This window comes from Cyrtonyx montezumae, unplaced genomic scaffold, assembly GCF_038088225.1.
Source record: "Cyrtonyx montezumae isolate F1298 unplaced genomic scaffold, pur_monq_1.0 scaffold_35, whole genome shotgun sequence".
Taxonomy (NCBI): Eukaryota; Metazoa; Chordata; class Aves; order Galliformes; family Odontophoridae; genus Cyrtonyx; species Cyrtonyx montezumae.
In genome coordinates, this window is record NW_027072040.1 from 460,752 (window position 1) to 473,966 (window position 13,215).

At 52.9% G+C, this 13,215-nt stretch overlaps 1 protein-coding gene across 1 annotated transcript in view; it reads left to right on the forward strand.

Moving 5' to 3' along the window:
* Positions 1-13,215, forward strand: part of JPH3 (junctophilin 3) — a 39,360-nt gene that overhangs the window by 5,877 nt on the left and 20,268 nt on the right. The window contains exon 2 of the mRNA XM_065745384.1: positions 6,540-7,317. Within this exon, the coding sequence (XP_065601456.1) occupies positions 6,540-7,317 (778 nt within the window). The remainder of the gene's footprint in view (positions 1-6,539; positions 7,318-13,215) is intronic.

The window sequence follows — 13,215 nt, forward strand, 5'->3', positions numbered from 1 at the left end:
AAACTAGCAGATGAATGGAAGATATTTATATCTGGGGGGGAATGGGGGTTAATATTGGATTTTCTTTTCTTTTTTATTTATTAAAATACATAAAATTTGCCATTGCTGCATGCATTAGAACAAGCACTCATTTCCCAAAATTATTCCCTGAAGAGGTTTCACTTGCAATCACGGTAATGCTGTGATTTCCTGCTGACCTGAAGAAGGGCTTGTCCACTTCCTTTCATAGGAAATAATAATTAAAAGAACAGATTATGATCATGCACTGGTGCTGAAAAGACTGAGCATGGGCTACCTGAGAGGACAGGATTATATCAAAGACCTTCATTGTGCTCTGAATTGCCCAGTGATAAACTGAATGATTTGGGGACCTGAGGGGCTGATAAGTGCATGTAGTGCTGCCAAACCCCCATGGGTTCACCCAAACCCCATCCCACAGTGCCCATCCTGCAGCAGTCAGCCCTGAGTCCCATGGGCCCTGCTGAGAAATGGAGTGAGATCAGAGAGTTTGTGAGGAGGATTACCCGATGGGGGATTAGCAGCCTAAGCATTAGCCCAATTTCACTCTGCTTTGTGCAAAGAGCACATTAGCCATAATAAAGGTGCTGAGATATATGGTAATGTGTTTCCCACCCCTCCTGCTGAAGCTGTCCTGCCTCAGGCCTCCTTAAAAGTAATGCATTGCAACAGCTGGGGCTGCGTGCTGCTACTTTGCTTATTCTCTAAGGCTGAGGACCATGCTCTTAGGACAACTGGAAACATACTGGTTTTTGGGGGGGGCTCTCCCCTCCTTTAAAGCTGTATTTCACCTGGCTGCTGCTTTAAGAAAGGTGGTGGCTGTCACGTGTAGCACAATGAGCTCCATCAGCATTGGCAATTCTCGGAGCATTTCTCCCCTTTTCCCTTCCCTTCCCTTCCCTTCCCTTCCCTTCCCTTCCCTTCCCTTCCCTTCCCTTCCCTTCCCTTCCCTTCCCTTCCCTTCCCTTCCCTTCCCTTCCCTTCCCTTCCCTTCCCTTCCCTTCCCTTCCCTTCCCTTCCCTTCCCTTCCCTTCCCTTTCCTCTCCCCCACAGAAGCCCAGACCTCCCTGTGCCCATCCTGCACGCCTGTATCCAGCCTTGCATTAAGCAATGACTAACATCTGTCACATGTTTGTGCCTGCAGATCATATTTACATACTCAAAAATCCATACCTTCTTTCTTCCCCTGTGTAAGCACTTACCCGAGCGTATTTTCATCAAGCAAGCCACCAGGCTGCCACAGCAGAAGCAGCTCCATGTTTTTATCATGGCAAAAGACCTCTGAGATCCCCAAGTCCAACCCGAACCTGCCCCCACCATGCCCACTTACCATGTCCCTCAGTGCCACATCTCCAGGGTTCTCAAACACCCCCGGGGGGTATTCCCACTCCATTTTCTCCCCTCCACCTTCTCTGTGATGGAATTCAAGAGATTGGCCTCGTTTATTGCCATCGGATGTCTTTAATTAATACGTGGTGTTATTCAGCAATAAGAAAGGAGGTGAAGATCTCGGGAAGGATCCTTCACTAGATAAACCAGTAATTTGCAGGGCCTAATTGCTTCTGCTGGATTGTGAAGAGCAGACGGGTGCTTTGGACAGCTCAGAATTGTGCTCAGTTGCAGAAGCACACTGGGAGGTTTGGCTGCCTTCGTCTAATGCAACCACCAACCCAAGTGGCCATGCTTTGGGGACGGCCCCATGTTGTGTGGCAGCCCAGGCAGTTAAACTCACCTGGAAATCCCTCACACTGACCCATAGTGTTGGGCTATTTGAGTTTTTTTTAACAACAAAAACAATTATTCTGCTAAGCATTCACCTTTTGCAGAGCTGTGATAGTAGTAGGTACCTATCCATAAGGCCTTACAGTGCTCTGCGACGACGTCTGTAACCATCTGAATTTCTCAACGTGAGAAAGTGAAGCGGAGCAAGGCAGGGCAGATCCACACAAAGCTCCCCTGTGCTTTGCCCCTGCCAGGGCTTTGTCCTGCTGACACCGAGCTGGCGGTCTGGGTTTGGGGGAAGCGAGTGAGCAGCCTGCAATCCCTAAAGCTGGTACTTAATGATTTTCCTGGAGCGGAGCCAAAGGACTCAGCAGCCTGCAAAACAGCAGCTCCTTGGGTATGGGGGAGGCAGGAAAGAAAAAGAAGCCATTGCAGCCCCGAAAATCTTGATGTCCTGTCCCTTTCCAACACCGCTGTGGTCAGGCCGGGTTTGTGGTCAAGCAGATGATCCCACCTTTGGCCCAGGGGAGCCCCGTGTGTGCTGCTGGGTTGCAGACAGCCCATCTTACCCCCAGCATCCTCCTTCATTTGCCTGTTGCTTGGATGGAGCCTAAGGAAACCCCAGATTTGTCTGAATGTTGCTTATTTGTCTGAAGTCTGGGATACCTTGGGCATTGTGGCTGGCTGCTACAAGTTCCCCATCAGCAAGATGAGGTTGTGGGTCACAGGCTGTCCCTTGGTTTGGGGCAGCAATATGCAATACAGGCTCTCCCCACCCAACAGGAGGGATGGTTCCTCACTGAGGGACAGAGATGGGTCTTCTCCTTTGGCCCAAACCCTCAGAACTCTCTGGCAAAGATGAGGAAATGAATGGAGACACATAGTTCTTCCTGGAGTCCGCAGTGCCTCAGCTCCTCCTGGAGCATTTTGCAAAAAAAAAAAATCTAATTGGCCTTCCCAGTTTGCGGCCGCGTTGCAGAAGTGCCTCTGCACGATCCCATTTGCAGCACGGTGGCTCTGCTTTGGGTTCCTGTTTCTGGGAGGTGCAAGGTTCCCTGCTCTGCTGCGGGGCCGACCCTGGTGTCTGGTGGTTTATGGGGACAACAGGAGCTGCCTGCGGGCTCCTGTGCTCTTCCCAGAATGAATTTTCGCTTCCTGAGCCAAATGCTGAGAAAGCGCTGAATAACTGCAACAAATTAGATTACTCTCTGCTGCTTGTCATTTCTCAAAAACATCTGAGCTGCTCGAGAGTCAGCAATGGGACTTTTTCTTGTGGCTGAGGATGGGGCTCCTCATGGTCCTGAGGGCGATGGAAATTCCCGCGGGAGCTTGAAAAGCCATTTGGAAACCACTCAGCCTTGCTCCGAGGGGAGCGAGCCAAGAATCCACCAGGCTCTAAACCACACGTGGAAGTGGCCGATGAAGGCATCGCCCATCTCTCTGCGTCTCCATCCCCTCCCTTCTTTCCTCATCTTTCCCGCGATCCCGTTTCCTTTCTCACGCTCCTGCTGCTCTTTCTGGTGGAGGAACGTTCTCGCTGAGCCATCGTTCAGGATGACTTCATTTATTTTCTTCTAGCCTCAGGTTATCCCCTCCGGACGTGTGCATGCGTGTGCCTGCAGCCCCACTCTTCTTGGCATCGCCTGGTTCTTGGCCAAATCCCTCTGGAGTAATTGCACTGAGAGTCACTTAAAAAGTGACTTTACTTTTTACCCTGGGGTAAAGCCACTGCAAGTCAGCACACAACTCTCTGCTTATCCCCGTGGGCCATTATTTTGCTGCCATTATGATAAATTATGGCAAAATTCCCACTCGCAGGGCAGGACCTGTTCCTCTTTTCAGCAGGGCGGTGGTGTCTGAGTTGTTGTGCATCCACTCTTGTCCACGCCTTGCACCCGGCCCTCGGGATGCTGCATTCCCCCCACTGTGTAATCACCCCATTAATCTCATGCAATTCGTGCTTTAGGAAGCACTTTGCAAAAGCTGATAGCAAGGAAAGAGCTACAGAAATGGATGTGAGTTTGGTTGTGTTAGCACAATAAGTGGCAGACACTCTGCTCCCTCCGCCCGCGCTGCAATCCCTGAGGCTGGAGGTGCTCTGCAGCTCACATTGGGTCTCTTTTGCATCAGAAGTGCTTGCCCTGCCACATCCTTAGTCCCACTGCATTTTGCAGCACCCTGGCTCTGAAACAGCCATAGCTGGTCCATCCTGGCACAGAAAGTGAAAAGCAATAAAATCCTGTTTCCTCTGCAGGGAGAAAGAGTCTCCCGGCTCCTTGTGAGATTAAGCTTTGTGCACATATCTGCAAATGTGAGAGGGCAGAGGTTAAGCCGCGCGCTGCAAGGGGAGGAGGTGACGGCTCTTAGCAATGCAGATCAGATGGCTCTGAGAGCTTCCAGCCTTCGTGGCCAAATCCTGGGATATCGAGGGGTTTAAGAGGTAATGAAGTCAGAAGAGGAATGAGGGGGGAGCTCAGCTCCATGATCTGGAGGTGTCCATGAAGCTGTGCAGATGTCCTGGAGGCCATCGGGGAGGCAATCCCCATTGGCAATCCTCCACCCATGGAGGAGGCAGATGTGGAGTTTGGGTTTTGCTGTGCTGGGAGCAGCTCCGTGATGCTTGCAGTGCAGTAGCAGTAGCAGGTGGGGCAGCCCTCCCCAAATCCCCACATCTTCTGCTTAGAAAACTCAACCTCCACAAGCGGATGCAGCGATTGCTCCTGGCAGCCGTGCAGCTCTAGGAGTAGGTTTTAAGGCCATGCAGAGATGACAGCTTCCCGGGCACCTCTGCCTCGCTGCAGCTGGAACCTGCTGTGACCAATTTGCTGCCTCTGCTCCGGCTGAGACGTGCTGTCACGCCTGCTTCGAGCCCGCTTTGTTCTGCTCCTTGTCTCTGGCTTTCAGCAAAGGGCCTTGCTTGCTCTACAATGCTTCGTTTTAACCTGGTTTTTCAGCTGTGTGTTTGCAGGGAGGTGGGGAAACCTTGGGAGCTGCCTGGGGCTGGGGACCAGGTTGAAGGCTCTGACAGATCGCATGCAAGGACTTTTCCCCCTGTGTCTTCTTCAAACTGAAGCACAGAACATGCCCCATGTCCTCTCTGAGATGTCTGCTGTCCGTCCCGCTGTCCGTCTTGCTCTCTGTTCCTCATCTGCCTCATGGCCAAGCACTGCTCCTCACCCTGCCCTGCAGGTGCCAGCCCTAATCCCAGCACTCTGCCTCCCTCCCAGCACTAATCCTATAAATCCTGAGCAAATCCTCCCTGTGTCCCTTCTCCAAGGCAGTCTTTGCTCAGAGGAAGCGTTTTTGGGTGTAACACAGGGAACCACAGCCAGTGCTGGGGAAAAACAGCAGCCTCGACCACTTCCTGCTTTTCCCTGTGTATAAAATGCCTTTAAAGCCACAGAAGGATGGTGCAAATTCTCATCTGGATGGGAAAGGCAAGCAACTGTCCAGCTCAGGGGGATCCAATGGGTGCTGACTGCTAAGGGCAAAGAGCACTTTGTGCAGAGCAGAGATGGAAAGCCTATATCAGTCTGAGCCGGAGGGGATCTGCTAGGCTGTTGTTATCAGGGCTGTTTCACATGAGGAACACTATTTTAAGATTATTTAAGTCTCCCTTGCCCCAGTACTGCGCAGTGCTGGACCCTGCTCTGGCACTGCCCTGGGCTGGGCTCGGCAGCGCTGGCTGGGATTGCAAATCCACCCAGCGAGGGTTTAGCCAGGTGGTGAATCACTGCATTGTGAGACAGTCCCAAAAAGATTAAGCTGACCTAAGAATAAAAAGAAGCTCTGCAGTTCAACCGACCGGGATAACATGACAAAGCGTGCCAACAGCCGTGCTTGGGGATGGGGAGGGATTGCAACCCCAGGGCAGCAAGGCAGCAGATTAGCACTACACATTGCAGCACACAGGGTGTGTGCTGATCGTGCTTGGGTGGTGTTTTCCCACTCAAGATTGGATTCTTGTGGCCCCGCTTTCCAGCATGGATGGCTTTAACCCCAGGCACAGCAAGATGCAGCGTGTGTCCCAGCAAACTGCCAGTTAGGTAACTCCAGCAAGTGCCCACGCAAATGGAGGAGTTCAAGCAGGGGCACGTTTCTGAGGATAATAACCACACGGATATATCCCCGTGAGGCTTTTATTTCTATAGAGCCTCTCCCTTCTGCTGCTGCACGCTGGATGAAAGCACTGTGTACAGAAAAAATGCATGGTAATACACCAACTGCTTTCATCACTGCCAGCAGCAGACAGGATGGAGACTGCTCCTGGATGACAATTCCTATCTCTCTGCACTTTCCTCTTCCAAATTCGGGCTGGATGCAAAGGGCACCTCACGGGGAGAAGGCTCCATGTGCCCTAGTGCCTTGCCTGGTTCCTAACAGCTGTCATGCACATCTTCAAACTGATCCAGATATTTTACTGTCTTCCCACATTGTGATACTATGACCGTGGAGATGGGGTTGGGATCTGGAGCTGCACTTTGCTGTTGGGAGTCCAAACGTTCCCAATAATAACAGGTCCCAATAATAGCAGCCCAAGCAGGCTGATGCTGCTCCTGACCCACAGGATGCCATAGAGCCACAGAATCATTCAGGTTGGAAAAAAGACAACACTAAGGTCACCAAGTCCAACCCATCTCACCACACCCCCTGACCACGTCCCTCAGTGCCACACCTCCATAGTTGTGCAGCACCTCCAGGGACGATGACTCCACCACCTCCCTGGGCAGCCTGTGCCGATGCATCACCGCTCTTTTGGAGAAGAAATCTGAACCCGCTCTTTGCTTTTGCTTCCCCAGGGACGTACCAGGGCCAGTGGGTCGGAGGGATGCGCCAGGGGTACGGCGTCCGGCAGAGCGTTCCCTACGGCATGGCTGCGGTCATCAGGTCACCCCTGAGGACATCCATCAATTCCCTGCGCAGTGAGCACACCAACGGCACGGCCCTGCACCCCGACTCCTCGCCGGCGGTGGCTGGCAGCCCCGCCGTGTCCCGGGGTGGCTTTGTCCTCATGGCCCACAGCGACGCCGAGATCCTCAAGAGCAAGAAGAAGGGCATCTTCCGTCGGTCGCTGCTGAGCGGGCTCAAGCTCCGTAAGTCTGAGTCCAAGAGCTCCTTGGCCAGCCAGCGGAGCAAGCAGAGCTCCTTCCGCAGCGAGGCCGGGATGAGCACGGTCAGCTCCACCGCCAGCGACATCAACTCCACCATTAGCTTGGGCGAAGGCGAGGCTGAGCTGTCTGTCATCGAAGACGACATCGATGCCACCACTACCGAGATCTATGTTGGAGAGTGGAAGAACGACAAGCGGTCGGGTTTTGGGGTGAGCCAGCGCTCCGACGGCCTGAAGTACGAGGGCGAGTGGGCCAACAACAAGCGTCACGGCTACGGCTGCATGACCTTCCCTGATGGCACCAAGGAGGAGGGCAAGTACAAGCAGAACGTCCTGGTCAGTGGCAAGAGGAAGAACCTCATCCCACTGCGGGCCAGCAAGATCCGTGAGAAGGTGGATCGGGCCATGGAGGCGGCCGAGCGGGCGGCCACCATCGCCAAGCAGAAAGCGGAGATCGCAGCCTCCAGGTAGGTGGGCATCTCGGCCCCGATGGCGGTGGGGAGAGGTGGGAGGAGTTTTTTGTCTTGTCGAGGCCAAGGGCTGTTGTTTGGAGGCAGGGAGGTGTTGTGCTGCTGGAGGCTTTTGGGATGCTGAGGTGGGTGATGGCTGATGGTGCAGTCTTGGCCGCATCCATGGGCTTGCTTCTTGGATTCGTGGAAAGTCAAGACTTTGTGCTCACCCATGGGTAAACCTCACGGATTTTTATCAAAAACAGGATGGATCCAACCTGAATTGTCCCTCCTGCTCGCTTCAGGCAGGTTGTGGGTGCATGACCATCCCAAAACAGCAATAGAGGGTCAACCAGAGCAGGGTGTTTGCTGAAGGCCGTGCAAGGGCAGCTGCAGCACAGTGGGACTGGGCTTCTGGGTCCCTGGGTGGGACAGGCAGCTGTCACTTGGGAGGTGCTGGGCTATTTCCCCATTTCTCCCCAGCCTAATAGTCAAAGAGCTCCTGCAGTATTGTTTCTCCAAATCCTCCCTCTGACACAGCCCAGAGAAACCACCCTAAGGATGGACTGTGCCATTTCAGGGATCAGGTTTGGCTGAAAAACAGCAGAAGGGAAGAAAAAAAAACAACAAAAACCCACAGAGTGATATCTAATTGAGCTTAAAACAGTGTCCAGCTCAAGTACCTTATAGCTGGCTCCCAAAATGTGCGTGGATCTTAGTGAGCTGCAGTGAGCAACCAGAAGAGAGGTGAGCTGAAGAGGAAAGGCTCTTCTGCTGTGATCAGGGCCCTCTGCATCACTTTTGGGGAATGGTTTGTTAAAGCACGGGCTTTTCTTTCTGTTTTCTGACCAAGTGCCACATGTAGAACCCAGGGCTGCGGTTGGGGAAAAAAATCAGGCAGCTCCTCTGTCTCCTGTGCTGGATTAATTGTTGGGTTTGGATCATTTGTATTCAGTGTCACACTTGAAATCTTTATCAGCACGTCTGCTGATGACTGATCTGCAATGTGAATGAGACTCCCAGGCCTGCTTGGGGAGCATATCTGGGCTTGATGATGCTTTCTAGCTGATGTTGGACCAAGTTGTTGTCAAAGCTTTGAAAAAAAATCCCACTCAAATGCCAGGTAGGGAACAGACTGCAGAGCAGAGGAAGGACCAGATCTTTCTGTGTGATGAGGGGATGTGAACGCCTTGAGACAGAGGGATGAACCCTGGAAACAAAGAGCTCCTTTCTGAGACCCTGAGCATCCCCAGGTGGTCCCAGTCCTGGAAAGCCATGAGAGCAGGAGCTGGGAGAGATGTGACCCCCACATGCTGGAAATGCTTTAATGAGTTGTTGGCATATAAGGTTCCACCTCTAATTACAAGAGAGAAGCGGGAGGAAAAATAATCAAAACCAATAGCAATGCCAGGACACAAACACTTTCTCCCCCCATATCAGACGGGGGTGTGCAGCCCACGACCACGTGTGCATGCAGAAAAAGGACAAATAGGATTTAGGATTTAGTTAATCAAGAAAGTTGTAAATAAATAAATGAACGGGAGTGCTTTGAGGATACTCCAGCAGAGATGCAGCCCAAGTTCAGCATCGCCCCGAGCACTGCTCAGCCCCACACTGCTGCCAGCATCGTGACCCCCTCATCCTGCACTGCTTTACCCTCTCAGCTTTACCCTTCCTGCTCCAGAACAGAAAGCGCAGCCGCACCAGGATTCACTCTTTTGATGGCACAAACATTGCCTCCGGTGCGTGGGGGTGCTGAAAAGCCCTGTATTGATTCTTCTGTGCAGCACACGGGGATGGGGATGGGCAGATTCCAACGTGATGTGTGCTGTGCATCATCCACGCATGACACTCATCCTTCCACCCGTGTTAATGGCGTATGTCAAAGCCCCAAAACTCAGCAGCAAGGAGCCAAGCCGTCCAGCTGCATTCAGCAAGGACTGCAGGGGTTAGGGTGTGCTGGAGGCACAGGGAAAGAGGGTTATTTTGGGGGTTTGGGGACTCACGGGTGCAATATCCCACATCTAAATCCAGTGAGAGCCACTGGCTTACTGTCAGCCTTCACAACAGCCCTCGTATGCCTGCGTGCACGTGAATGTGTATTCTCTCCTGTCTAATAATGTGGCTGAGTTCACTGTGCAGCCTTTCCCGTGGTGGGGGAGAAATATGTGCCCACCCACGGATTTCATTAAATTTGTGAGGATTCAGTATTTTTGAAAACTCAACCGCTCTGTCAGATTTGGTTGGAATTGGCCAACACGTTCAGAAGTTATTAGTGTGGGAGTGATGGCATATAGATATATAAACAGCACAATCACATAAGTAAGCCCCATTTCCTGAGGAAAGTAGGCTAAAAACATAGTGTACTGAAGACAAGTAAATTGGATTCTTAAAGTTGTTTCGGTCTGCACAAAGCACAATGTGATCTGCAACACAGGGAAGTGAGCTCATTAAAGGAATGGTTCTCAGGTTCCGTGGATGATTCTCTTAAATTTTCCCTAACGCAATTAAAAAGAAAGAACATTTTCTTTCCTCTTGCTGAAATAGCTCCTGTAAAGTCACTGGGTGGGGAGAGCTGTCGTTCAGGTCTGAAAAACAAAAGTTGATACGAACTATTGGTTTTTCAGATCTGGGGAGCTCTGTTTCACCCCATTAAAATGAATGTTTTGGGTGTCCTCTTTGTGCTTCATCCCCATCCCATCAGGCACGAGCCCAGCTGGAAGGGGGAGGATGCACTGAAGACATCAGATCCCATGTCCCCAGCAATAACGCTGGTACCCACCATGCCCATAGGCACCAGTGTGCCACGGGCAGCTAAAACACAATATCCAGCTGCTGGGCCAGCAAGTCCTCCCATTTCAGAGGTTTAGAGGAGTCAGTTGATCTTCCATAGGAGAAATGGCCATTGGTGTGATGGGCAGCACCGGGACCTGCTCAGCTCTGCGCTCAGCACAGTGCCCGTAGTTGTCCCATAACACTGGAGGGGATGCTGCTCCTGGGTTAGTCCTAAATAACGTGCTTCCAGGCGTAATTATAGCCGAGCCATTCGCTAACGATGAGAAAAATATAATTAAGCTCAACATTCTCAGGAGGAATCAGGCTGCAAATTAGCACGGTGTCATTCAACTTCAGAAAGTGAAACCGGAGGGGGAAAAAAAAAAGGAGTGGATGAAGCCAGGAAGGATGGGTAAAGGAGGATGCTGGGGCACTGTGGGTGCTCCTGCAGGATGCTGCGGGGCGGGCTCAGCCCCCACACCTGGTGCACAGCAGTCTGTTTTCTTCCTGCCTTCCCCCTCCCCAGACACCCCAAGGGCATCGCATCCTTACCCACTGCAGCTCTTGCAGCCCCTGCTGTCCGCACTGTGACTGTCTAAGTCCTCCTGCAATGCGATGTAATAACTTCCTGCTCAGACAGGACTTAGGGCATTAAACCCTTCTGCCACTGTGTCAGAAGTCAGGCGTAGCCAGCGTGCTCACACAGGGCCAGGCAGTGTGTCCCCAGCTGCCACCGTGCTGAGTGCTGAGCCCAGCAGATGAGTGGGGGAGCTGGCTGCCTTTTGAGTGAGCTCACTCTTCCTTTGCTGCTCTTTCATCCTTCAACCATGACCCGACTTTCTTCTTCGCCATTCCCACAGCCTTTTCTTCCCCCACGAGCTGAACCTCCCCAAGTCCACGGTGCAGGTGCGTGGCGTGCATTTAGGGTAACCCTTTCCAGCATTGGCAGGTGGTGATGGAATAGCACAGGCAGGGCGAGGGTGGAGCCACGATCTGACAAAGTGTGGCTGGATGGGTTGCCATCGCCCTGGGGTGGAATTTGGAGATGCATTTGGGAGATGCGGGAGGAAGGAGTGACCCAGGAGGGGAGAGCTGGTTGTGCTTTGCTGTGAGGCCAGATGAAAAGAGGGGGGAGATAAAGGATCAAGAGTGCAGACAGCGATTCCAAGAAGCAGCTGTGGGGGCTCAACCTATACCTTCCTTCCCCTCCTCTTCCTCTTCCTCTGTGCACAGCAGCCCATCAGCACCCAGATCATCTGCCTGCTTCTTGGTCCAAGACTTTTACCAGCTTAGGATGTGGGCTGAGCTGTTGAGCAAAATGAGCCCTGTGCAGGATGGTTGCTGCCTCCCAGTCCGTGCGGGCCCTCACTGACATGGGGCACGGGGCAGGCAGGGCATGGCACTGCCTCTGTAGTGCAGGGTGAGGGGAGGAGGCGAAGAGGAGGAGGGCAGGGAAGGCTCCATCCCCTGCTTTTCCTTTCTGCTGCTGTTCAACGAGAAAAAAACTGCAACGTTGCTTTTCTCAGCCATCTCTGGGAAGGACCTCCCCCAGCCCTGCACAGCTGCCTGGCTCCTGGCCCCCGAGCCTTCCTCCCTCCTCACCCTCACCACAGCAGCTGGCAGGAGCACACATCATCCTGCAGCGGGCCCAAGTGCTGCGTGCTGCTATGGCATCCCACCAAGTCCCACCTCCCTCACCCTCCCCATCCACGGGAGCTCCTGAGCGGTGCACCCCAATGATGCTGCACACACAGACTATAGGGTGTCCCTGTGCTGCAGCAAACCCCAATGCTGCCTTGCCATCCCATGAGAGAGGCCTGCTTGCTTTTTCCTCTCCCAGCTCTCATTTTTGGTTCCCTGGCACACATCCCTGCTGGCTGCGCTGCTCCCACCCCCATGCAATCCCTGCAGCAACCACCCCACAATCCCCATGCTCCCCACTCCCCCCAGCCCCAAGCCCTATTTCCTCTCTGGAGAGAGGCAAAGGCAATATCAGGAGTGCAACTGAGATGAAAATGCAAAGTTGGGCAAAAATATCCAGTATTTTCCTTGCGGGTGTTGTTGAGTATCACTCTGATGATGTGAATTTGGGAGGAGCGGGGGGGGGGGGCATTCCTTCTGTCTGAAAGTACCAGATCAATGGGAGTTTGTGTCGCCTCATCCATGCAGGACAAGTGACAAGCTGTCCTGCCTCCTTAATCCAGGAAATTAAAGGATTTGGCCACAGACCTCACTAAGTGAATTTGGCCCCTTGGAAATCCCTGGTGGATTTAACCCATGGATCCAACCGATTATCCCCTTAAAGTTGTGACTAAGCAAGGTCCCAATTCTTCAGGGTGCTGAGCACCCTAAAATCCCCTTTTAGTGGTGACACAGCCTCCTCCCTCAGCTCCTTTTACCCACCCTGGGCTCCGAGCTGGGGTTTCCCAGCAGCATCTGCCTCTTATCCATCTCCCCACTCTTTCCCAGTGCTCATGCAGAGCTCCTGGGGATGCTCCAGCCCTGGAATGCACTTTTTCCAATGGAAGAGGCATGGGGCAGCATTGGGGCAGGGGTCTGCAGCTCTGCAGCTCACCTTGATCCTAGAAAGGCCTTCTCTGCTATCTGCCTGCGTCTCTCTGCTCTGTCTATCATCACCATAGCACAGAGGTGAAGCATCAATAATTAAAAGCCCAGATTCTCTCCCGAGCTCTGAATCCCTTCCCCTGCTGTGCTGCCAGTTGCTTAAGTGGAAATTTTCACAGGCTCTGCCTTAGGGGCAGTGCAGACCTGGGGCTGTCTGCCCTCCTCAGGGCGTGATGAGGGGCTGCATCCCAACCAGAGGATGCTGCGGGGTGCTTGGGGTGCACATCCACAGAGCAAAGCCAGGTGCTGGCAGGCTTTGGGATGCCCGGAGAGAAGCAGGGTTTGGGGATGTGGGCTGTCCCTGGGCCTCTGCAGAGGGGGTGATTGGAAACCCCCAGGCATCAGGGAGGAGAAACCCAGAGTGGCAGCAGGGAAGCGGAGGTGAGGAAAGCATCTCCTGGGTGGGCTCTGAAGTTTGAGGCAGGCAGGAGATGCTCGTTGCTGTGGCAACACAGAAGATGTGTATTTTTTTTTTCCCCTACAGCCATAGGGGCTGCAGACGGCAGCACTCACACT